General features: G+C 42.3%; 1 protein-coding gene across 1 annotated transcript; it reads left to right on the top strand.

Annotated features, from left to right (window-relative positions):
• Positions 1 to 3,188: 3,188 nt before the first annotated feature.
• LOC117057500 (vomeronasal type-2 receptor 26-like) lies at positions 3,189 to 11,877 on the top strand. The gene is made up of 8 exons (XM_033168348.1): positions 3,189 to 3,211; positions 4,367 to 4,658; positions 5,102 to 5,245; positions 5,947 to 6,124; positions 6,575 to 6,795; positions 7,508 to 7,735; positions 10,127 to 10,253; positions 10,967 to 11,877. Exons 1-8 carry the CDS (start codon positions 3,189 to 3,191, stop codon positions 11,875 to 11,877), a joined length of 2,124 nt encoding a protein of 707 aa, XP_033024239.1.
• Positions 11,878 to 24,022: the final 12,145 nt, after the last annotated feature.

A 24,022-nucleotide genomic window follows, 5' to 3' on the forward strand; every position in this document is an offset into this window, starting at 1 on the left:
GAAGGTGAAAGAGATGCTGTTAGTCAGGGCCCTTATGTTATCACAATGAGAAGTTATTTCCTTTTTTATATATTTCCTCTTCTTTCCCATCCAAGGAGTACATAGCTCTCCCTCTCTTGCTATTGTTTTCTCAACAACTCTGTGAAGAATCTTAGACTGAGAGATGGTGCGACGAACCCCACCCCTCAATTACTAAAATTGTGTCCAAAAGGGCGCTCTCTGATATACCATTCTTAAGGCATGAATATGCATAAGCTTCTGTACAGTCCTAGAATTACACATTCTACTAATGAGATCCTTATATGGGCAACTCTAATTGCATATGCATTAGAGGCAGAACAAAGACTCTTTCTAAGTATCACCTTGCAGCATGTGAAGAAGAGTGGACTTCTTATTATTATGCATACACTCTGGTATGTGGTAAACCAGATATGGAATAAGGCCGTTCCTGGTACCTTAAGGACAGAATGTTCCCTGATACAATGGGGCAACTCTTTGGTGCAAGATTATCATCAGGACTCTGATGGACACACTAACGTGTTCAATATCCCTTCATTTTTAAATGCAAATGCTTATTTCCCTTTTGTTTATATATTTGTGCATTAAATTCATCTTACAATAATCACAACGTCCAAATGTTGTATGTAGGTTCTGTGATTGCACCAATATTTCAGATTTATAGTTCAGTTTGGACCCTTGTTCTCTGCTCTTATGAGCTCTCTGGAATGTTAGGGAAGGAGGTTTGCAAGATAAATTCTTTCTCTTTGCAGAATTGACACAATGGGGTGTTTGACAGGTAAAGCCTAAAATGGCTCAGGAATGAAGAACTTCAAGGACCTCTCTAATTATTTGAACCAATTCAGATGCTGTGATCATCATCTGAGGCCTTTTTGTGTGCCTGCTCCACAATAGGTCCAGAGAGTGGTAACACAATAGTGGGCCTTTTCTGCGGTGGCTCCGCATTTGTGGAATGCTCTATCCAGGGAAGCTCACACGGAAACTTCATTAAATGTTGCTGCACACCATCCCAATCCCCATCATTGTGAGATTCCAGGGATTCCAGACGTGTTTCCTTTGGAATGAGGTACAGCAGAAACTGTGCTATATTTACACATATATGCAACCTGGATGGGTTCAGAGCATTAACACCCCAAGAAGGCCTTGTTTCTCTCATAGCCGCATCCTTGGATTCAAACAGGAATCAAGCACCATTCTGCCTCTCTGGCTTCCCAGCATGCACATTTACTTCCAGTCTCTAGCTCACATAACTCTCAACTCTGTGTTTGTCTTTCTAACTACCCTAAAGTTGAGAGAGGGAGGCCCACACCTTTGCTGTCTCACACAGAGCCACTCGTGTTGTTTCCTTAATGGCTCATTACCTAATTTGGCCATTCAAAAAAAAAGGATCCTTGCTTAAATTTAGGCTCTTGCTGGAACTAGGAATTGGGAATGAGAAGTGTCTCAGCCTACAGACTACTTCTTCAAACTCATGAAATGAAAATAGATAGACGGTCACAGGGCAGTACTACCCATGGAATAGATCTTTTCTTCGCCATTCTGTCCCCTGAAGTTGTTGGAATGCAAAACCCTTCATCCACAGCAAGCATGGGCTGTGACCAGAGAGGATGGGAGTCACAGTCCAATACTATCAGGGGACCCAATGCAGACTATCTTTAGGGTTCTGTGGGAAGAAACAAGAACCACATGTGGGGGGGGGGATCTGATGGAGGTAGAAGAAGGAAAGGGTTACCTGGGATGCTATTATGAGGAAGAGCTTAACCATATGGCTTAGAGTGAATGGCTCTTGCTCACTAGCAGAGCTCAACTTAGCTACATAAAGGATAAAGTTTTAAAAAGCCCAAGTTGCATGGGAGAAACATCCCCTTGATACGCCATGGAGCATGATTGACAGTAATGGGAGAGAAGGGCTGATGGTCTGGTTCAGAAGAAGTGATATGTACATCTACAAGCCTCTTTCTTTACCCTGCACAAGTTTCACATTGAATCTATTCAGAAAATTATACCAACTGTCCGAGAAACTGCATCACAAAGGAGAATGTATTCAGATATAGTGGGATGACACTGACATAGCGCTTTCCTTACTCTGAAACGTGAGGACTTGAGCAAAACAGATCCCCCACCCTGTAATTTTTATAATTATTGTTCATCATCACTACTGCCAAATATCCCATGGGAAATCAGACGCCAGGCACAATAACAGCCACAGAAACAGCCTTTTCCAAATGTGATGATCCTGTATATGACCCTGCCCTAGCAACTTATATGAATCCAGTTAGGGAGGTGTATTTGAGGCCGGTGCATAGCTCCCTGCAGCCAGGTTTCCCTATAACTTTAGCCAAGACTGAAATGCTGTTGGCAATTAAATGTAAAGATGATGACATCAAATTGCTGTTCAACCCAAGAATGGTTAGCGCTCCACCTGCTTTTCCTGCTGTTGCTGCTGCATTGTTCTTCTAGCAAGAGTTTGACCTCCTCCTCATGCAGATTGAGACCAACAATTCAAACCACTACATATGGTCTTCCGGCAGACATGATCATTGGTGAATTTGTATCCATTTCACAAGCAAACTTCAGAATGCACAAATTAACAGAGGAACCACAAACCTCTTTATTATATGCTCGGTAAGTAGTTATGTATTTATTGGGAATCTTCTACTGGGTCCACTGATCATTCCTGAGTTTATGAAATAAACAACTGCATTAGGTTCTGTCTTTGCTTCTCCTTTAATCCTTCTACGATACGTTCAGACTTAGGTCCCACCACTCGAGTTAAACAGCTTAAAACAGTTACAGGTAGATAGACATGTGGGTCTGCCACAGTCAAAACAAAATAAAAAATAAAAAAAATTCCTTCCAGTAGTACCTTAGAGACCAACTAACTTTGTTCTTGGTATGAGCTTTTGTGTGCATGCACACTTCTTCAGATAAAACAAATCTGCATGAAAGCCAGTTCCATTGAGGCCTGTGGGATGTTTCTTCACCAATACTTGGGACCAAGGACAGTTTTCATTACCACAAGTTTTCATGGGAGAAAACAATTTCCAGTGGAAACTTGTGTGATCACAACATGTAATCCTGTGCGTGATTACTAGGGAAGCAAATCCCGTTGAAAAAAAATGGAAGAGGAAGGATTTGCTTCCAAAGTTCATTTTATATATATAAAAAGCATGCAGCAGCATCAGGGCTACAGGTAGCACATTCCATCTGGCAGGAGGGCAGAGCTAAGCTGGTTTCCACAAATGGATCATCATCTTCCACTAGGACAGGCACGTCCAACAGGTAGATTGTGATCTACCGGTAGATCACTAGACATCTGCGGTAGATCACTGGTAGATCACTGACTCCCCCAAAGAAGCTCAACAGGTTTGTCTCCCCTAAGAAAAGCTCGACATTTTTGCCCTGAACCCCCCCCCCAAATGTTAATGGCCTCCAAAAATACCCTCCTCCCAAAAAATACCTCAACAAATTGGACCTAAACCCCCCCCAAACAGGGGGTAGATCACTGCCAGTTTTTAACTCTGGGAGTAGATCACAGTCTCTTGGGAGTTGGCCACCCCTGCACTAGGACAAGTCTGAGCCTGGATGACACAGACCTTGCGTTTCCCAGAAACAATGCACTCTTGTCTGTTGCTAATGGCTTGGGCTTGCATCAAAGGAACAATTTAAAAGACCAACAATGCAAAAGGCAGTGCGGGGGAAAGGCAGTAAAGAAAGAAAGGGAGAGGATGTGAAAGAACATCCCACACCATCTCTCTCATCTTTCTCCCTCTCTTAGGCTCAAATTCAAGGGCTGCTAAAAAAAGACCTTTCAGCCAACAAGTTTAGACCACCTTTGTATAATGTTCTTCTACGGGATCAATTGACAATACATTCCCATCAATACTTAACGTTTCAGAAATGGAAGGAAGGTGGTGGTCAAAGAAACTAAACAAGAAGTAGGCATGGACACTATATCTAAGAAAGATGCATAGGGAGTGTTGGGAACATACAATCAGCTTCACTCAGTATTATATTCCATTGTGTTTGTGGTTTTGAACCTAGTTAAATGGGGACAGAATTAGAGCCTGACTGAACTTGGCACTTTAAGAACTTATGGTTCAGAGGTTCCCATATCCAAACCCACGAATTCATCCACAGCACAACATTGGATCTCTTGGAATCCACCATTCACATACATCTAATCAAATTCTATTAGGAGACTGCTGTAGTTTCATTAGTTGGAATAAAATGTTCCTGTCCTATGGGTTGCAATGTTCAAGGTACAAAGATTCACAAGTCGAAATGAAAATTGAAACACAACTGTTTCTCTTCTGCCAGTATTGCATTTATTTCGGTCTTATTGCAGACCCATCCCGAAAAACTACCAGCATGTTCTTGCCTTCATCTTTGCCATGCAAGAGATCAACAAGAATGCCAGAATCTTATCCAACATCACGTTGGGATCAACATTTTATGAGAATGCTTTTAATCCTTTGCGAACTTGTGGAAACACTCTTGCTCTTCTATCCATGGGACAACGAAATCCCCCCAATTACCACTGTAATGGGGAAGATAAATTAATTGCCATCGTTGGAGGGCTCACCTCCCAAAACTCCCTTCAGATGGCCAATATATTAAGCACCTACAAGATGCCACAGGTATGTGTGTAGATACATAGTGTAATGATTTCCAGGCAGCCTTCCAAGCCCCGATAAGAATTAACAAGTCACTGGCAGTTTTTATGGTTGGATTTATTTATTCAGTTAATCACAACAGGAAAAACGTGAACTAAAAGCCTATCACCTTTTACAATTCCATTCCAATCTGACTTTTTCAACTCTTCGGGGTTGGCAGGCATTCTGGAGGTGGGGCACGCAGCCCACAGCAGCATGGTGCTCATCCTAGCAGCGGGGCACACCACCTGCGGAAGCGTGGCGCCCAGCATGGTGGGGGGGGGGCAGCTGGAATGGAACCCCACCGGGATTGCACCACTTGGGTGGTGCGCTCCTATTGCCCTCCTTTCCACTGCCTCTGGGAGGAATCTACACATTCAAAAAAAAAGGACTGTCAGTCCTCTGTCTATCTGATTATGGTTGCCTAGCAACCCAGCAACACCACCACCAATATCTTCTACTCCCCCTTCTTGCAAACTGTCTGTGCCTGCTCTAACTATCTCAGTGAACTCTTCTTGGAGAATGGGGACTGGACCTGCCCCCTCCTGAAGACTGCCAAACTCAGATTACAGGTAGGTAGCCGCGTTGGTCGAAACAAAATAAAAAATAAAAAATATAAATATATATTTAAAAAAAAATTCCTTCCAGTAGCACCTTAGAGACCAACTAAATTTTTTATTGGTATGAGCTTTCGCGTGCATGCACACTTCTTCAGATACCTCTCATACCAATAACAAACTTAGTTGGTCTCTAAGGTGCTACTGGAAGTAATATTTTTATTTTTTATTTTGCCAAATTCTGAGTCAGACTCTGTCTCTCCTCCCTCTCCTTCGTCTGGCTCTTCTTCCTCAATTGACTCGGCCACGCTCCTGACACATAGATACAGCCACAAACATGTACATCAACATGAAATCCCCAAAAGAGCATCCAGTTTAGCTTTCAATACCCTTATATTATGTTTTCTACACTATGTTAAAGTCTCCTAGCTATGGGATTTCTGCAGGGGGGACATATAAACCCATACTACTAATTCTCAAACCTCTTATGCTTCAAAACCTTAGCATGCCACAAAGCATGTAATGTATGTAATGTAATGATGGGAGTACCCAGCCTCCTGCTTAGAAACATCTACTAGCCTGAGACTTAATAATGCCAGGCTGCTATACTTATAAAAGTTATACCAGGTGATGAACCACCACAATAACAAAGTATTCTTTCTATGAACAAATAGATGATCTTTGGATTCTTAAAAACATAATGCCTTTCCCTTTAGCTCAGCTATGGCTCCTTGGATCCAGTGCTGAGTGACCAAAGGAACTTCCCTTCCTTCTTCCAAATGGTCCCCAATGAAGAAGCTCAGTATGATGGCATTGTTTGGCTACTCAGGAAGTTTGGGTGGAACTGGATTGGCCTCCTTGTTTCAGAAGATGACAGTGGAGAAACCTTCCTTCGTACTCTCAGACCAAGGCTTTTCCAAAATAATCTCTGCATTTCCTGGACACTGGAGATCCCACTAGTGACAAATTATTTACCTAATGATCTTCTTAAACAAAAATTGAATCCAATCATGTTTGCTCTCACACAGATGCAAATGAATGTCATTCTGGTCTACGGAGACAGTCAGTCTCTAGAGGGTTTGAGACTGGTTTTAGTCTCCTGTGAGGTTTTATTTATGTACCCTCTGCAGAGGGTGTGGATTACAATGGCTCAATGGGATTTCACTGCCGTGCTGGTTGGAGACAAATTCCCTTCCATATCCTTCAATGGCACCTTGTCATTTACACTCCATTCAAATCTAGTTCCAGGGTTTCAGGACTTTCTAGAGACCATAAATCCATGGCAGCCAAATCTTTATTTCATCCAGCAATTCTGGGGCAGTGCATTCCTCTGTTCATTCCCAGGTAACAATCTAATTGAAACAAGTTGGGAACCCTGCTCTGGGGAGGAGAAGCTGGAGAAACTCCCTGGACCTGTGTTTGAAATGGAAATGTCCAGCCAGAGCTACACCATCTACAATGCCGTCCATGCTGTAGCACATGCTCTCCATAGCATGTATTCATCAACAGCCAAACAGAAAGTACTGGGCGAGAGAAGGATGCAGCAAAAAGTTCAGCCCTGGCAGGTACTGTCAACTACTCTTCTCAATGTTAGAAGCACAGGAGTTATTATTACTGCTTCATAAGTTGCACAGCTGAGCCCTGGCATGGAAGAGAGGCCTTGGGGATTTTCCCTGGTGAGCTCTGTTATTGGGAGGGACTTTATCTCAGTGAAAGACCACATGCTTTGCATGCTGCACATTGAAAGCTCTTTAAATTAATCCATCCCAGGATTCTCCTACTTGGGGCTGAGCAAAGGGCAGGGGTGTCCTCTCTTATCAGAACCTAAGGTGTATGCTGAGGTATGCAATTTAGAGTAGCGAACAATTGCTTGACTCAGCACAATGCAGTTTCATATGTTAATGGGGAGGTTTTTTTTTTAAGTACCCAATATCTATGCCAAGTTAAAAACATACGAAGCCATTCTCTTAATATTAAAACTGGAAAGGCTTACAGCTCAATGGCACAGCATTTGCTTTCATTCAGAAAGTCCCATGTTCAACTCCTAGCATCTCAAGATCATGCTGGGGTAGACTCTGAAACTTTAAGAGTAAATAAAAACCAGTGTAGAAATAACTGAGCTATACAGAGCAATGATTTCACTCGCTGTAAGGCAGCTTTCAATGTCCTATAACATACTGGGGAATGGTAGTAAAAATGTAAAGGTCCAACTGGCAAATGGAAAAGAGAGAGTGTATTAGCCAACAAGATTTGTGTTTTTTCACTCTTGCAATCTAGCTCCAGTCCTTCCTGAAAAACATCCACTTCAACAACAGTGCTGGGGAAGAAATCTCTTTTGATGAGAAGGGGCAGCAGGCAGGTGGCTATGATCTCCTCAACTTGGTCACATTTCCCAATGAGTCCTTCCAGAGAGTCCGAGTGGGGAGGGTGGACCCTCAGGAACCCCCAGGAAAAGAGTTCACAGTGGATGGAAGTGCCATTGCATGGAATCCCAAGTTCAAGCAGGTGGGTGGGACTATTTCTTGTTTTAATCATCATCCATCATCATCATCTTTTATGAGAGGATCAGGAGATGCAGGAAAACAGAGATGGCTACAAAGGAGAAGTGTGAGGAGGCAAGCTCTGGTACTCACTGATGAAATACTATTTTGGTTACTTTGTTCAAATTTGGAGCTCAGGGTTAAAGAACAAGGTATTTCTGGGTAAGGAGTTGGCAAATGTTTAAGGCTCTTGAAAAGGGACTGTTGTGCTCCAAAATGTGTTGTTGGCAATAATCTTTGTTGGAGACTCTGTCCCACCAAGTGGAGCCCAGGTAGGAATAAAATTGTCTACCACCTGAAGTGTGTGGTCACTAATGTTGATGGATGGATTGCCAGTGATATCCAGTTCCAGGATGTTGGTCTCCATCAGGCTGATGGTGGGGCCAAACTCCATGCAGGTTGACGCATAATGTTTGGGATGAAAGCATCCAAAAGGCTAAGGAAACAGCTAATGCTCTGAAGGCTATAGTACGATTTGCTTTCATATGTCTGATGCAACTGATTGATTGATTGATTGATTGGTGGATGGATGGATGGATGGATTGAATTTATATGCCACCCTATACCCAGAGGTCTCAGGGCTATTCACAGAATGAAATAAACATATAAAACCACAAAATACATAATACATAATCGTAAAAAAAATAAAAACAACAACCCAATCGACCCCGTTTTAAAAAAAACATTTTAAAATGGCATAGTTATGTCAGTTGGTAAAATTAGGGCAGTAGGCTCCCAACCGAATATTAAAAAGGCAATACAGCAGAATATTATGTTGTGCTTCTGTCAGTATGTAACAGAATTTATCTTAGATAAAAATATATGTAAGATATGTTAGCAACATAAGTAACACATACCTGCAATGTATATTTTAATCTGCAAGTTAAAGTACACTGAGTAAAAATTAATTCTTATTTAAACTTTAAAAAAGAGTGAAGACTTCCGGTGGAGCGCCATTCCATTCAGTCGGGAGCTCTCTCAGCTCCGAGGGGGCTCCGGTGTTTTCGGGTCAGGAGTTGCCGCTACCGCGCAGCGGGCTCCGTAAAAACCTCAGGAGGAGCGTCCTGACGACCTGGGATCCAGCTGGTACTAGAAGCACCATCCTTGCTCCTGAGTACACTTAGTAAAGTCTGTTCAAGCGAGCGGGGCTCTGGCGCAGTACTGAGGATATACCCACTCTCCCGAATACACAAAGCAGCGGCAACTGGCGGTAATTGAGCGCTTCGCATTTCCCTAATTGGATTTAAAAGAAGGACTCTGTAAGTACTGAGCACAATTGACTTGTAAATTCTATTGAAATTCGGCTTACAGAGAGAGATCAAAAGAGGAGGTCCGTCTCTCTCTGACAGCGGCAAGATCAAAGTAACAACTAAAAAGCTGCAGCCGTGAAAGACTGGCTTTGAAGGAGATTGCTGATTCCGTAAACCGTAGAATACCCTGTTTGGGGATAAGACTGAGCATTTGATTTATTTTTTCTTGTGGATTATAATGTAAAAGGAGAAATACCGTTAACCCCTTGGGTTAAGGAGTCTGGATCAGGAGCTGAATGGCAGCCATTAGGCTGAATTGTAATGCGTATGTGGAAAGTTACTGAGAACTCTCCATCTCCATTTCCTGTTTACCAACCCCACGGAGTCCTTGAAGCTGAGATAATGGATGACTTAACGACATCTTTTCAACAGAGACTGCTATTAGAGTTTGAATTGCTTCAACAGAGCATTACTGATAAGTTTGCCAGGATTGGAACTGTTCTTGCTAATCGTTTCATGAATATATTGGATGAAAAGGCTGCTGAAGCGGAGGAATTTGAGGAAAAAGAGGTGGCTTATAAGGTTTCACAATCAGGAAAATATGATGTGCTTTTCAAGCGTGAGAGGCTTGGTGCCCAGGGACTGGACAGAACAAAGAACTCTTGGTGTGAGAGACCAGGGGTTCAAGGACAGCAACTAAGGAAAATGCAAGATGTAACAGAAGAAGAGATATGTTATGGTTATGCTGGAGTAGCTACCCGTCAAGAAAAAGGATACAACCTGGAAAAGAAGAAGATACAACTAAGACTGGCAAGCTTAAAATTGAATACGATGGAAACAATAAGACAAGATGAAGGAGTTGGAAAGATTGGACCCGGGGGGAGATCTGGAGGGTATGGGAAGGGAAGGGGGAAGGGGGAGGATGGTTAGGAAAGGCATGGGGTAAAGGAAGCCTGATGCTTGCCCAGGGAGCAAAGGCTTCACAGCCATCCTCTAATTTCAGTACTGTGACCTGTCTGCTGCAAAATGGACATAGATGAAAATTTGATTTCTGTAGAGAAGCCAACTTATTCCATTCAAAATCCCTTGCTTGTCGTTACCATTAGAAGCTGCCCGTTTCCACCTGTGTTGAGAGCTGCCATCCTGGACAGAGTATGTTTACGCAGCAGGGAAAGCAAATCTGTTGCTATGACTGTGTTCAGTGCCCTAAAGGGAGGATTTCAGTCCAGAAGGGTAAGTGAAGGAACCTGAGTCACCTGGAATTCCCATCCTCCTCTCCAACATACAATAGACATGTATTTGTCTTACTGGTACATATTCTCCTTTCCTTTTGCCTCCCCTTTGAACAACCATTCAAGCATATCTTATGTGAAATTATGTCCACATGAGAGTAAGCACCATTGAAATCAGCATGACATAAATCTTTGTAGAAATGGTTATGATTGCACTCCATAGATTTCCTTTCTCTCCATTGAACCTGCAGCCAACAAATTTTCATCTTCTGTTATTTACAAGTAGTGAATTATCGCCTCTATTGTAACCACAAAGTTCCAATTCTTAGGAACAGTATTTCTTATCAAATATAGATTTTCCCAGTGAGCAAATGACAGGGTATTTCATCCACTCCCAAATTGAATTACGGAAAGTGTAAAAAAAGAAACACTTGGCCACAAGTTTTGAAATGCAAAGACGTGGGGATGGATGCAGAGATAGACATGTTTAACGGAGAAAGACTGAAATGAATCAGTATACTGCAATGATGACAAATAAATATGAATGGATTGATTTGTACAGCTGAGATGCCCAGAGAGTAGCCATCACTTAGTTGAAAAAATAGGCTTTGCATCAGTTCAGTGATAAGCTTCGTGTACAGCATAATAGACAGTATCAATAATATTAATAATTATCACTTCAAGAAATGCTACAAGCATGTTTCTCACTTTCAGATGCAGATCAGTGTGAGAAGTGCCCAGATGATCACTACCCAAATGCCTTTCAGGACCAATGTATTCCAAAAACAATCAGCTACCTATCCTATGAGGAGCCCTTGGGGGCGATTCTGGCTTCCTCGGCTCTCCTGCTTTCCCTGGTCACACTTGTTGTGATGGGGACCTTCGCTCTGCACTGGAACACTCCCATTGTCAAAGCCAACAACTGGGGCATCACCTGCACCTTGCTCTCTTCTCTGCTGCTCTGCTTTCTCTGCTCCTTCTTATTCATTGGCAGGCCTACAAAGGTGACCTGTGTCTTGAGGCAAACCGTCTTTGGCATCGTCTTCTCCATTGCTGTTGCTTGTGTGTTAGCCAAAACCCTCACGGTGGTTTTGGCATTCATGGTGACCAAGCCTGGGAACAGCCTGAGGAAATGGCTTGGGAAGAGGCTGGCAGGATCCCTGATCACCTTCTGCTCTCTCATTCAAGCTGGCATCTGTCTTGGCTGGCTGGCATCCTCTCCCCCATTCCCAGAGTTTGACCTGCACTCCCAGGACGGGCAAATCATAGTGCAGTGCAATGAAGGCTCAGACATCATGTTCCACCTGATTCTGGGCTACATGGGTCTTTTGGCCATTGTCAGCTTCTCTGTGGCTTTCTTTGCCAGGAAGTTGCCTGATACTTTCAATGAAGCCAAGCTGATTACCTTCAGCATGCTGGTCTTCTGCAGTGTTTGGCTGTCCTTTGTCCCCACTTATCTGAGCACCAAAGGGAAATACATGGTGGCTGTGGAGATCTTCTCCATCTTAGCCTCTACTGCTGGCTTATTGGGCTGCATCTTTCTCCCCAAAATCTTCATCATTATACTTAGACCTGAGATGAACAGTAAGGAGAGGTTAATAAGGAAGAAGGAGGACCGTAGTTGAGAAGGTGAAAGAGATGCTGTTAGTCAGGGACCTTATGTTGTGGCAATGAGATTTTATTTCCTTTGTTTTTATATTCCATTTTCTATGCCGTCCAAGGAGTACACAACTCTCCCTCTCTCACTATTCTCTTCTCAGCAACTCTGTGAAGAATCTTAGACTGAAAGATGGCATCTGACCCATGGCTGAATGGGGATTTGATTCCTAGTTTCCCAGGGCCTAGGACAACACACTAACCACTACACATTATGCTGAGGCCATGGGGTACTTATGCATCTTTTGTAAACTTTGCTCAATATCTGCATTTTTGGCCTACATTTCTATGCCCTCAAAAGACACACACAGTCAAAGTAAGGAAAATTAACCCTCCCCTCACCTGCTACTGAACAGAATTTGCAATGCTGTTACTTACTGTGATCTGCTTCTCCAGGGCATTGTCTGAGTGGATTATCCTGCAGAAACATGAGAATTGATTCAAGCCCAAGTCCATGTCAGGCCTTCCTCAGGTCAGGTTGGGGCTAATGTGTTCAATATCATTTCATTTTAAAATGCAGGTGATTGTTTTCCTTTTGTTTATATATTTGTGCATTAAATTCATGTTACAGGTGGGTAGCCGTGTTGGTCTGCCATAGTCAAAACAAAATAAAAAATTCTTTCCAGTAGCATCTTAGAGACCAACTGAGTTTGTTCTTGGTATGAGCTTTCGTGTGCATGCACACTTCTTCAGATAAATGAAGAATCTGAAGAAGAATCTGAAGAAGTGTGCATGCACACGAAACTCATAGCAAGAACAATCTCAGTTGGTCTCTAAGGTGCTACTGGAAAGAATTTTTTATTTCATTAAATTCATGTTACAGTAATCTCAACATCCAAATATTGTTCGTGGTTTCCGTGGTTGTACCAATATTTCAGCTATACAGCACAGTTAGCTCCTTTGTTGTTTGCTCTTAAGAACTGTGATGTTAGAGAGGGAGATTTGGAAGAGAAATGCTTTCTCTCTCTCTCTCTCATTACAATGTTGGCACAATAGGGATTTTTGCAGCACATTAAAAATGGATTGGATTTGCATCAGCCCTCATCCAGCTTTTAAATAAAATAGTCCCCATAAAAATACTGAGGCTAGAATAAATCACAAAAAAATTAGCTTTGCAAAAAAGTGAAGATTTTACTCACAATTTTCCATAAGTTAAAGTAAACAAATGTCCATCCATTGGAAGTAAAAAATAAAGAAGATCAATGGTTCCCAATGATTTAAAAAGGGGGAGGAAATTGTTCTGCACAAATGGAATAAAACAGTTTTTGTGTTAGCTTTTAGAGAGAATCTTCATTGTGTGTCAAGACCCCGAGGCCACATCCCATTGATGAATAAGAGTGTGGTTCGAATAGCGCCAAGGTTGCAGGTTCAATCCCCGTATAGGATGCAGGTGGTTTGACTAGATGATCCTCACGATCTCTTCCAACTCCACAATTCTATGATTCTATGAAACTTCTGTTTCCTATGATCTGGGAACCTCTAGGTCAGATTATTGCAATGTGTTATACCTAGGACTTCCTCCAAAGAGATTCAGGATCTTCAGCTAGTGCAGAATTTCATGACCAGATTGTATACCGGGGCAAGACATTTTAAGCATATAACACCAATCCTGGCCCAACTGCACTGACTACTGATTACTTTCCAGGGACAATTCAAAGTGCTGGTTTTAACCTGTAAAGCCTTAAAGGGCTCAGGACTGCAGAACCTGAAGGACCTCTCTACTCATTTGAAATAATTCCGATGCTGTGATCATCTGAGGCCCTTTTGTGTGCCTCCTTCACAATAGGTCCAGAGAGTGGCAACCCAATAGTGGGGCTTTTCTGTGGTGGCTCCCCACTTATGGGATGCTCTATCCAGGGAAGCTCACCTGGAAACTTCATTACATATTGCTGCACGTCATCCAAATCTCCTAGCATTGTGAGATTCCAGGGATTCCAGATGTGTTTCCTTTGGAATGAGGTACAGAAGAAACTGTGGTGTCTTTATTATATATGTTATTTTTACACATATATACACCCTGGAGGGATTCAGAGCATTAACATCCCAAGAGGGCCTGTTTCTCTCATAGCCGCACCCTTGGATTCAAACAGAAATCAAACATGCTCTGCCTCTCTGGCTTCCCAGCATGCAACTTTGCTTCCAGTCTCTATTTCATATAACTCTCAACTCTGTGTTGGTCTTTCTAACTTCCCTAGAGTTGAGAGAGGGAGGCCCACACCTTTGTTGTCTCACACAGAGCCACTCCCTTTGTTTCATTAATGCCCATTACCTAATTTGGCCATTCAAAAAATATGAATCCTTGCTTAAATTTTAACTCTTGCTGGAATTAAAAGTGTCTCACCCTATGGACTACCTGCTCAAACTCATGAAATGTAAATAGGTCAAGGGTCCCAGGGCAGTAGTATCCATGGAATAGATCTTTTCTTCACCATTCTGTCTCCTGAAGTTGTTGGAATGCAACACCCTTCATCCCCAGCAAGCATGGGCAGTGACCAGAGATGATGGGAATTGCAGCCCAATACTATCAGGGGACCCAATGCAGACTATCTTTGGGGTTCTGTGGGAGGAGACAAGAACCACATGTGTGATAGCAACTAATGTAGGTAGAAGAAGGGAAGAGATACCTAGGATTCTGTTATAATGGAGAGCTTAACCATATGGCTTAGAGTGAAAGGATATTGCTCACTAGCAGAGCTCAGCTTAGATACATAAAGGATAACATTTTAAAAAGCCCAAGTTGCATGGGAGAAACATCCCCTTGATATGCCATGGAGCATGATTGACAGTAATGGGAGGGAAGGTGTTATGTACTGAGTTGAATAGCATCCAAAATGTAGCAGTCTGATTGGTCCTAGAACAATAGGATTGAGATTGCAGCAGTCTGACTGGTCCCAGAACAATAGGATTGAGATTGCAGCAGTCCGATAGGTCCCAGAACAATAGGATTGAGATTGCAGCAGTCTGATTGGTCCGCAGGAGCCACCCAATCCAGCTCCAGGTGGAAGTGAATCCGCACTCCGATTGGCATACAGGAGTATCCCGGAAATAGCCAATCACGTGGGGCCCATTGTGTAAATAGTGTATATAAAGCAAACGTTTTGGGGAAACTGCATTCCTCACTACTATGAGCTGAATAAAGAGCATGAAATTCACACTTGACTCTGAGTATATTTCAGAAGGGCTGATGGTTTGGATCAGAAGAAGGGATATGTACATCTAAAAGCCTCTTTCTTTACCCTGCTCAAGTTTCACATTACATCCATTCAGAAAATTAAACCAACTGTCCGAGAATCTGCATCACAAAGGAGAAGGTATTGGGCTATAGTGGGATGATACTGACATAGCACTTTCCTTATTCTGAGATTTGAGGACCTGAGCAAAACAGATCCCCCACCCTGTAATTTTTTATAATTATTGATCAGCACCACTACTTCTAAATATCCCATGGGAAATCAGATGCCAGGCACAGTAACAGCCACAGAAACAGCCCTTTCCAAATGTGGTGATCCTGTGTTGTAGTCTTACATGAATCCAGTTAGGGGGGTGGATTTGAGGCTGGTGCATAGCTCCCTGCAGCCAAGTTTCCCCATAACTTCAGCCAAGACTGAAATTGCGACTACAGGCAAACACAATGACTTCCAGTTGTAGTTCAACCCAAGAATGGTTAGTGCTCCACCTGCTTTTCCTGCTGCTGCTGTTGCTGCTGCATTGTTTTTCTAGCAAGAATTTGACCTCCTCTTCATGCAGATTGAGACCAACAATTCAAACCAATTCATTCGTTCCTCCAGCAGACATGATCATTGGTGAATTTATATCCGTTTTGCTAGGAAACTTCAGAATGCACAAATTCATGGAGGAACCCAAAACCACTTCGTTATCTGCTCAGTAAGTAGTTATGTATTTATTTACTGGAAAATTGTCTACTGGGCGCACTGATCATTCTTGATGAAATAAATGATTACATCAGCTTCTCCTCCTAAGCCTTCTAGGATATATTCAGACTTATGTCCCACCACTCGAGTTAGCTTCTGTCATTCCGCCATGTCCTCCTCATGGAACCACTGGTGCCAATGCAGAACATGTGACCATTTTAGGAAGGCTGGAATGAAGTAGGAACCAGCAGCAACCACCACCACCACAGACTTTGCGTTTCCCAGAAACAATCTGTTCTGACACTGGCTTTTTTAAAACATAAAACAAAACAAAAAGCCTGTATTGAAGTTCATTGTTAAATTCACATGTACAAGTGCAAAGAAAGAAAAATAATCTTAAATAAATTTAACGTTAAAGATTAATTTAGACTTGCACGTTTTCTTTCCACATAAATTCTAACTAAACTAAAATAGAACACAATATTCTTTATTTCTCAATGTGTTATATTCACAATTTGAACCGCTTCATATGGTCCTCGGGCAGACATGATCATTGGTGTATTTGTCTCCATCACACAACTGAACTTCAGAATGCAGAAATTAACAGAGGAATCACAAACCTCTTTGTTTACTGCTTACTAAGTAGTTATTTATTTATTTATTGGAGAATTGTCTATTGTGCCCACTGATCATTCTTGATGAAATAAATGATTGCATCAGCTTCTCCTGTAAGCCTTCTAGGATGCATTCAGACTTATGTCCCACCACTCGAATTAGTTTCTGTCATTCCACAATGTCCTCCTCACGGGACCACTGGTGCCAATGCAGAACATGTGACCATTTGGGGAAGGCTGGAATGAACTAGAGGAAGGAGAACCAGCAGCAACCACCACAACCACCCTTAACTTCACTCACAAACACACACACACACACACACAGAGAGAGAGAGAGAGAGAGAGAGAGAGAGAGAGAGAGAGAGAGAGAGAGATATGCATGTACCCCACAAGGACACTGGAGGACAATACAGCCTGCAGAGTGCAGCTCCCTCCTCTTCCCTGAAAGTGCAGAGATCTGCACACATTTGGGACACATGTGGTTGAAAACAAGTCCCTTCATTGTGGTCAGTGGGTTTCTTGTTAGGTAAAAGAGCATGGGCTTCAGAATCCTGTTGAAAACCATGGGGATTTCAAAGGGCTTACGTTTGGCTTCTAGATTTCCTCTGCTTTTTGCCATATGGGCCCCATCCACAACCCAGCTGAAGTTTTCAAGCTACTTGAAACCCATAGATTTTGCAACCCATCCCTATGCCAAACTTTCCCCCCAAGTACACCTCACTTCCCTGCAGCATGCATCAGCATTTCATCAAAAAGGGCAAACCTATGCATGTCTACTGTGAAGTAATCACCACTTACTTGTAAGTGGCTGCAACCCGATTGCAGCTTAAATCATAATTCTGTGAGAGCCAGTCTTATGAAAGCCAATGGGATGCTTCCTCTCAAATATTTGGAATCAAGGGCAGCTTTCCTAAACACATGTTTACATGGGAGCCCCACTACACATAGTCAATCACATGACACAGTGCATGCACGCTATTTGAATGGCAATGCTTTGGGAAGGAGGGGCCTTCTCAAATATTTGGGGGGGGGGGGTCCCGAATACCCTTCAGCCCTTAGGAGTTGGATCCTATGCCTGTAATCCCATGCATGCTTATTGGGGAAGCAAAATGCATTGAATAAAAAAAGAAAAGGAGGGCTTTGCTTCCCAAGTATTTTTTTTAAAAGGCATGCAGCAGGATAAGGAAAGATTGGAATGAGCTGAGCTGGTTTACAAAGAGGCCAAGAGCAGATGGAATATCATCTTCCACCACAACGAACGGAGCCTGAGTGAGACAGACCTTGCATTTCCCAGAAACAATCCACTCTGTCACTTGCTAATGGCTTGGAGTTGCATTAAATCAGCTGTTTAGAAAACTCAGCGTGCAGAAAGCAGTGAGGGAGAAATACAGCAGATATTGCTCACCTGCTGTTTCTCTGTAACTGGAGCTCACTACTGGCAGTCAAAAAGTAGCAGGGAAAGAGAAGGAGGGAGAGAGAGAAGGAGAGACCATCCCATCTGTCTCCTTCTCTTCCACTGTGATTCAAGGGCTGGTAAAAAGCCCTTGTGTGTTGGAGCACACTGGTATACTAAATGGTTGTTCTACAGCTTAAATGGAGAACACATTCCCATGAATACCGGTACTTCATGGTTCAGAAATGGAAGGGAGGTGGTGGACAAAGCAGCAGAACAAGAGGTAGCCATGGACACTGTGTTTAACAGAGAGGCAAAAATGTTAACAGAAGAACTTAACAGTTTTTTGTTTCCACAGCATGACAATGAATCTATTTTAATTCACCATTTGCCTAAATCTAATCAAAATCTATAAGGAAACTGCTCTAGTTTCATTCGTTTGAATAAAATGTTCCTGTCCTATAGGTTGCAACATTCAAGGTACATAGATTCACAAATCAACACTGAAACACAGTTGTTTCTCTTCTGCCAGTGATGCAGTCATTCTTTGTCTCATTGCAGTGTGATCCCGAAAAACTACCAGCATGTTCTTGCCTTCATCTTTGCCATGCAAGAGATCAACAAGAATGCCAGATTCTTATCCAACATCACGCTGGGATCAACATTTTATGAGAATGCTTTTAACCCTTCGCAAACTTGTGGGAACACCCTTGCTCTTCTTTTCATGGGACAACAAAATCCCCCCAATTACCATTGTAATGAGGAAGATAAATTAATTGCTGCCATTGGAGGGCTCACGTCCCAAAACTCAATTCAGATGGCCAATATATTAAACACGTACAAGATTCCACAGGTATGTGTGTTGACGTGTTATGCATACAAGACTATGTTAAAGCCTCCTAGCTATGTGTTGCCTACACTGCTGTCTCAATTAGCATTGGGATTTCGGGGAGGGGGCAAATAAACCCATAATACTAATAACCAAAGATCTGATTCTTCCCCACCCGATTATGCAACAAATCATGGAAGAAGGGACGCATCCACCTTCCTGTTTATAAACTTCTCCTAGCCTGAGACTTAATAATGCCAGGGTGGTAAGTCCAGTTGGTTAACCAACACAATACAGAAGAATTCTTTCTATGAACATTTAGGTGATATTTGGATTCTTAAAAATATTGTGCCTTTCCCTTTAGCTCAGCTATGGCTCCTTGGATCCAGGGCTGAGTGACCAAAGGCGCTTCCCTTCCTTCTTCCAAATGGTCCCCAATGAAGAAGCTCAGTATGATGGCATTGTTTGGCTACTCAGGAAGTTTGGGTGGAACTGGATTGGCCTCCTTGTTTCAGATGATGACAGTGGAGAAACCTTCCTTCGTACTCTGAGACCAAGGCTTTTCCAAAATAATCTCTGCATTTCCTGGACACTGGAGATCCCACTAGTGACAAAATTTTTACCTAATGAGCTACTTCAACAAAAGTTGAGACCAATCATGTTTGCTCTCACACAGCGGCAAATGAATGTGATTCTTGTCTACGGAGACAGTCAGTCTCTAGAGGGTTTGAGACTGATTTTAGTATCCTGTGAGGTTTTATCTATGTACCCTGTGGAGAGGGTATGGATTACAACAGCTCAATGGGATTTCACTGCAGTGCTGGTTGGAGACAAATTCCCTTCAAAAACCTTCAATGGCACCTTGTCATTTACACTCCATTCAAATCCAGTTCCGGGGTTTCAGGACTTTCTAGAGACCATAAATCCATGGCAGCCAAATCTTTATTTCATCCAGCAATTCTGGGCCAGTGCATTCCTCTGTTCATTCCCAAATCACAATATAATTGGCACAACTCAGAAACACTGCACTGGGGAGGAGAAGCTAGAGAACCTTCCTGGACCTGTGTTTGAAATAGGAATGTCCAGCCAGAGCTACACCATCTACAATGCCATCCATGCTGTAGCACATGCTCTCCATAGCATGTATTCATCAAGAGCCAAACAGAAAGTACAGGGTGAGAGAGGATTGCAGCCAAAAGTTAAGCCCTGGCAGGTACTGTCAACTACTCTCCTCAATGTTAGAAGCACAGAAGTTATTATTACTGATTCATATGTTGCACAGCTGAGCCCTGGCATGGAGGAGAGGCCTTAGGGATATTACCTGCTGAGCTCTATCATTGGGAGGGACTTTATCTCAGTTAAGGGCCACACGCTTTGGAAGCTGCACATTCAAATCTCTTTAAATTAATCCATCCCAAGATTCTCCTACTTGGGACTGCACAAGGGGCAGGATTGTCCTCTGGTATCAGAACTGGGTTGAAACCTCAGGTGTATGTCCTGTAACATTGTGGCAATTCAGATTATACAGTTCTGGGATACGGAGAACAATGGGTTGACACAGTACAAGACAGTTTCATATGTTAATGGAGGAAGTTTCTGAAGTACCCAGAATCAATGCCATGTTGAAAAGCATGCCAAGTCATGTCTCTTGGTATTGGAACTGGAAAGGCTTACAGCTCAATGGTAGAGCATCTGCTTTGCATTCAGAAGGTCCCATGTTCAACCCCAGCATCTAAAGATCATACTGGGAAAGACTATGAGTAAATACAGTAACAACCAGTGTAGAAATGGCTGAGCTATATAGAGCAATGATTTCACTCACTGTAAGCCAGCTTTCGATGTCCTATAACGTACTGATGAGTGGTAGTAAAAATGCAAATGTCCACTTGACAAATGGAAAAGAGAGAGTGTATTAGTCGACAAGGTCTGTGTCTTTTTTTCTCTTGCAAACTAGCTTCACTCCTTCCTGAAGAACATCCACTTCAACAACAGTGCTGGAGAAGAAATCTCTTTTGATGAGAAGGGGCAGCAGGCAGGTGGCTATGATCTCCTCAACTTGGTCACATTTCCCAATGGGTCCTTCAAGAGAGTCCGAGTGGGGAGGGTGGACCCTCAGGAACCCCCAGGAAAAGAGTTCACAGTGGATGGAAGTGCCATTGCATGGAATCCCAAGTTCAAGCAGGTGGGTGGGACTATTTCTTGTTTAATCCATCATCATATTCTTTTATGAGAAGATCAGGGGATCCAGTAAAAGAAAGATGGCTACAAAGGAGAAGTGTGAGGAGACAAGCTCTGGTATTCACTGATGGAATACTATGTTTGTTACTTTATTCAAATTTGGAGCTCATAGTTAAAAAACAATGTATTTCTGCGTAAGGAACTGGCAAGTGTTTAAAGCTCTTGAAAAGGGACTGTTGTGTTCCAAAATGTGTTGTTGGCAAAAATCTTTGTTTGAGACTCTGTCCCACCAAGTGGAGCCAAGTAGAAACAAAATTGTCTACCACCTGAAGTGTGTGGTCAGTAATGTTGATGGATGGGGTGCCAGTGATATCCTGTTCCAGGATGTTGGTCACCATCAGGCTGATGGTGGGGCCAAACTCCATGCAGGTTGACCCATAATGTTTGGGATGAAAGCATCCAAAAGGCTAAGGAAACAGCTAGTGCTCTGAAGGCTATAGAACGATTTGCTTTCATATGCCTGATGCAATTGATTGATTGATTGATTGATTGATGGGTGGATTGTTTGAATTTATATACCACACTATACCCAGATGTCTCAGGGCTATTTACAGAATGAAATAAACATATCAAACCACAAAAAACATAATACATAATCATAAATAAGTAAAAACAACCCAATAGACCCCATAAAAAACCACACATTTTAAAAAGGGCATAGTTATGTCAGTTTGTACAGTTATAGTAGTTATGAGCAATTCAAACACAGCAGCAGGAATATTTATTTATTTATACATACATACATACATACATACATACATGCATACATACCCTACCCATCTAACTGGGTTTCCCCAGCCAGTCTGGGTGGCTCCCAACCGAATATTAAAAACACAATACAGCAGAATGTTCTGTTGCGCTTCTGTCAGTCTGTAATAATATTTATCTTAGATAAAAATCTATGTAAGATATATTAGCAATGTAAGTAACACATACCTGCATTGTTTATTTTAATCTGCAAGTTAAAGTACACTAAGTAAAAATTTAGTAAATTTTAAGTTTTTATAGGAGGAAAAGGGAACTAAATAACAGGTCAAACGACCAGGGCTAACTTCCACATAACTCGGTAAATGGGATCTAGAGTTTATTTTAATTTTTTGTTGATTTTAACAATTTTAAGCACTTAACATAGCTGTTAATTTTTTTCATCCTCTCCCCCCCCCTTCACTGGGGGGGGAGCAAATTTCATTTCCCTCTCTCACAGAGAAAAAACATTAAACATTTTAAATTTAACAAAGTTAACATACAAAAAATCCTTGCTTAAGTCTGGCCCTATTCCATAGACCAAACATTCATCCTTTCCTTTAATTCATTATCTATTGACTTCCTCAGATCCCCCCCCCCAAATGAATTCATGATCATATCTATTTTGAAACAATTGTTATATTTTTTTTCCTTATCCTATTACATAAAATCATACAATATCGATATTCACTCCTTATATTTTTTTTACTAAACCTCGGCTCCTAGATACTTCTGAAACTTTCCTAAACCCTTATCATTTTATCCTACTCAACCTAATTTTATAAACCTAAATTTCTTCCTTTTTCCACACCCTTCCCTCCCTCCGGTCCCGATATTTTTAGCTAATTTTTCTTAACCTTTCCACGTTAACACCAATGTCCAAATCCTAAGGTCTTTACCACATATGTAGAGAAAAGTTAAACAAGCATATCCTTTTTAGCCCACTCCAACCCTCACCCATTCCTGAGCCCAACAGCCAGTCCATGCTGTCTTTTGGAAACTTCTCATCTTTTCCAGTGTAGTTTTCCATGTTTCCTCCTTATACTGTTCTTTGTAGATTCCATCCTCTGTATCTTCATCTTTCCAAGACAGTCCTTTTACTTTGTGTACTTTACTGCTCATTCTTTTTCCATTTGGCAACAAATCTTTGGTTGGTTTTGTCCCATCTATTTTCTCCTCCTTTTTTTCCTTTTGGACTGGTGCTGTCAATTCCATTCTTTTTATATTTACATTCACTCCTGAGTTCTCCAAAGTTGCGTTTGAAAGTCCTAAGGTCTGCATCATCTCTTGTAAAAGTTCCAAAGTCTTTTTCTAGAAGGCAGCAGACCATTTTTTTCATTTTCAAGGTCAAAAAACAACTTTGTAGTCAAAACAAATCCGTTATGCTGCAATCCCAGCAGCCATGATGCCTTTGTTCTCGCTAAAACTTTCAGGACCTCCCGTGAGAACGAGCAATTCTTTTTTCGATTCCAAAATTGCTACAAATAAATCCAAAATCTATTCCCCCTTAATTGGGGAATTGTTGCAGAAGTTTTCCTTTTTTCCCGAAGACACTCTGGCAGCCGCCTTGGTTATAATGTTGCACTGTTCCTTCTGTTTCAATGGCCAGGGACCGACCTCCGTAATTTAAGCCTTTTGGTCTTTACCAATTATTCTCAAATGTCTTTTTTACTCACATTTCAATTGATCCAACCCAAATTTGCAGAGAAATGGAGTGCTCCTTGTCAATCAGCACACGCAGCTTCGCACAGCAAGGGTAGCCGCTGGATCCTCAGTGCTCCGTCTCCCGCCCACTCGCTCTCGGCAGCTCTTATTAGGACTTACTGGGGACCTGGGGAGACATTTAGAGCAGCCGCTGGATCTCCATGCCCCCAGGATGCTCAACCTGGGGTTTTTGTGGGGTCCGCAGCGCAGTTGTGGGCACCCCTTTCCCTTGCCATGCTGGGGAACCTCAGAGCGAGATTTCCCCCAGGCTGATTGCAATGAAGCCCATCCGGAAGTCTCCTGGGATCTAGAGTTTAATTCCCACATAATGGTTGGTGAGAACTTCCTCAGAGAGCACTGTCAAGGTTGTGTCATCTGCAGAGAACATCCAAAATATGGATAACAACTATATTAAATATCTTTCATAACCAACAACCAGAACTTGCCTCTTCTTTGTCTCACTCATAATGGTTCTTCATTCCCTGCTCCTGCACACCTAAGAAGGAGAAGAAGCAGGCTCCTTATTTCAGCTGTCCTCTCCCTCCGGGAGGGAATCAGCATTGGATTATGAGGAATCAATCTATCCAGAAGGAGAAGGGTGGACATAGATGACAATATGATTTCAGTAGAGAAGCAAGCATATTACATTCAAAATCTCTTGCATGTCGTTACCATTAGATGCTGCCCATTTCCACCTGTGTTGAGAGGTGCTACCCTGGA

Source organism: Lacerta agilis, chromosome 14 (assembly GCF_009819535.1).
Source record: "Lacerta agilis isolate rLacAgi1 chromosome 14, rLacAgi1.pri, whole genome shotgun sequence".
In the NCBI taxonomy this organism is placed as follows: Eukaryota; Metazoa; Chordata; class Lepidosauria; order Squamata; family Lacertidae; genus Lacerta; species Lacerta agilis.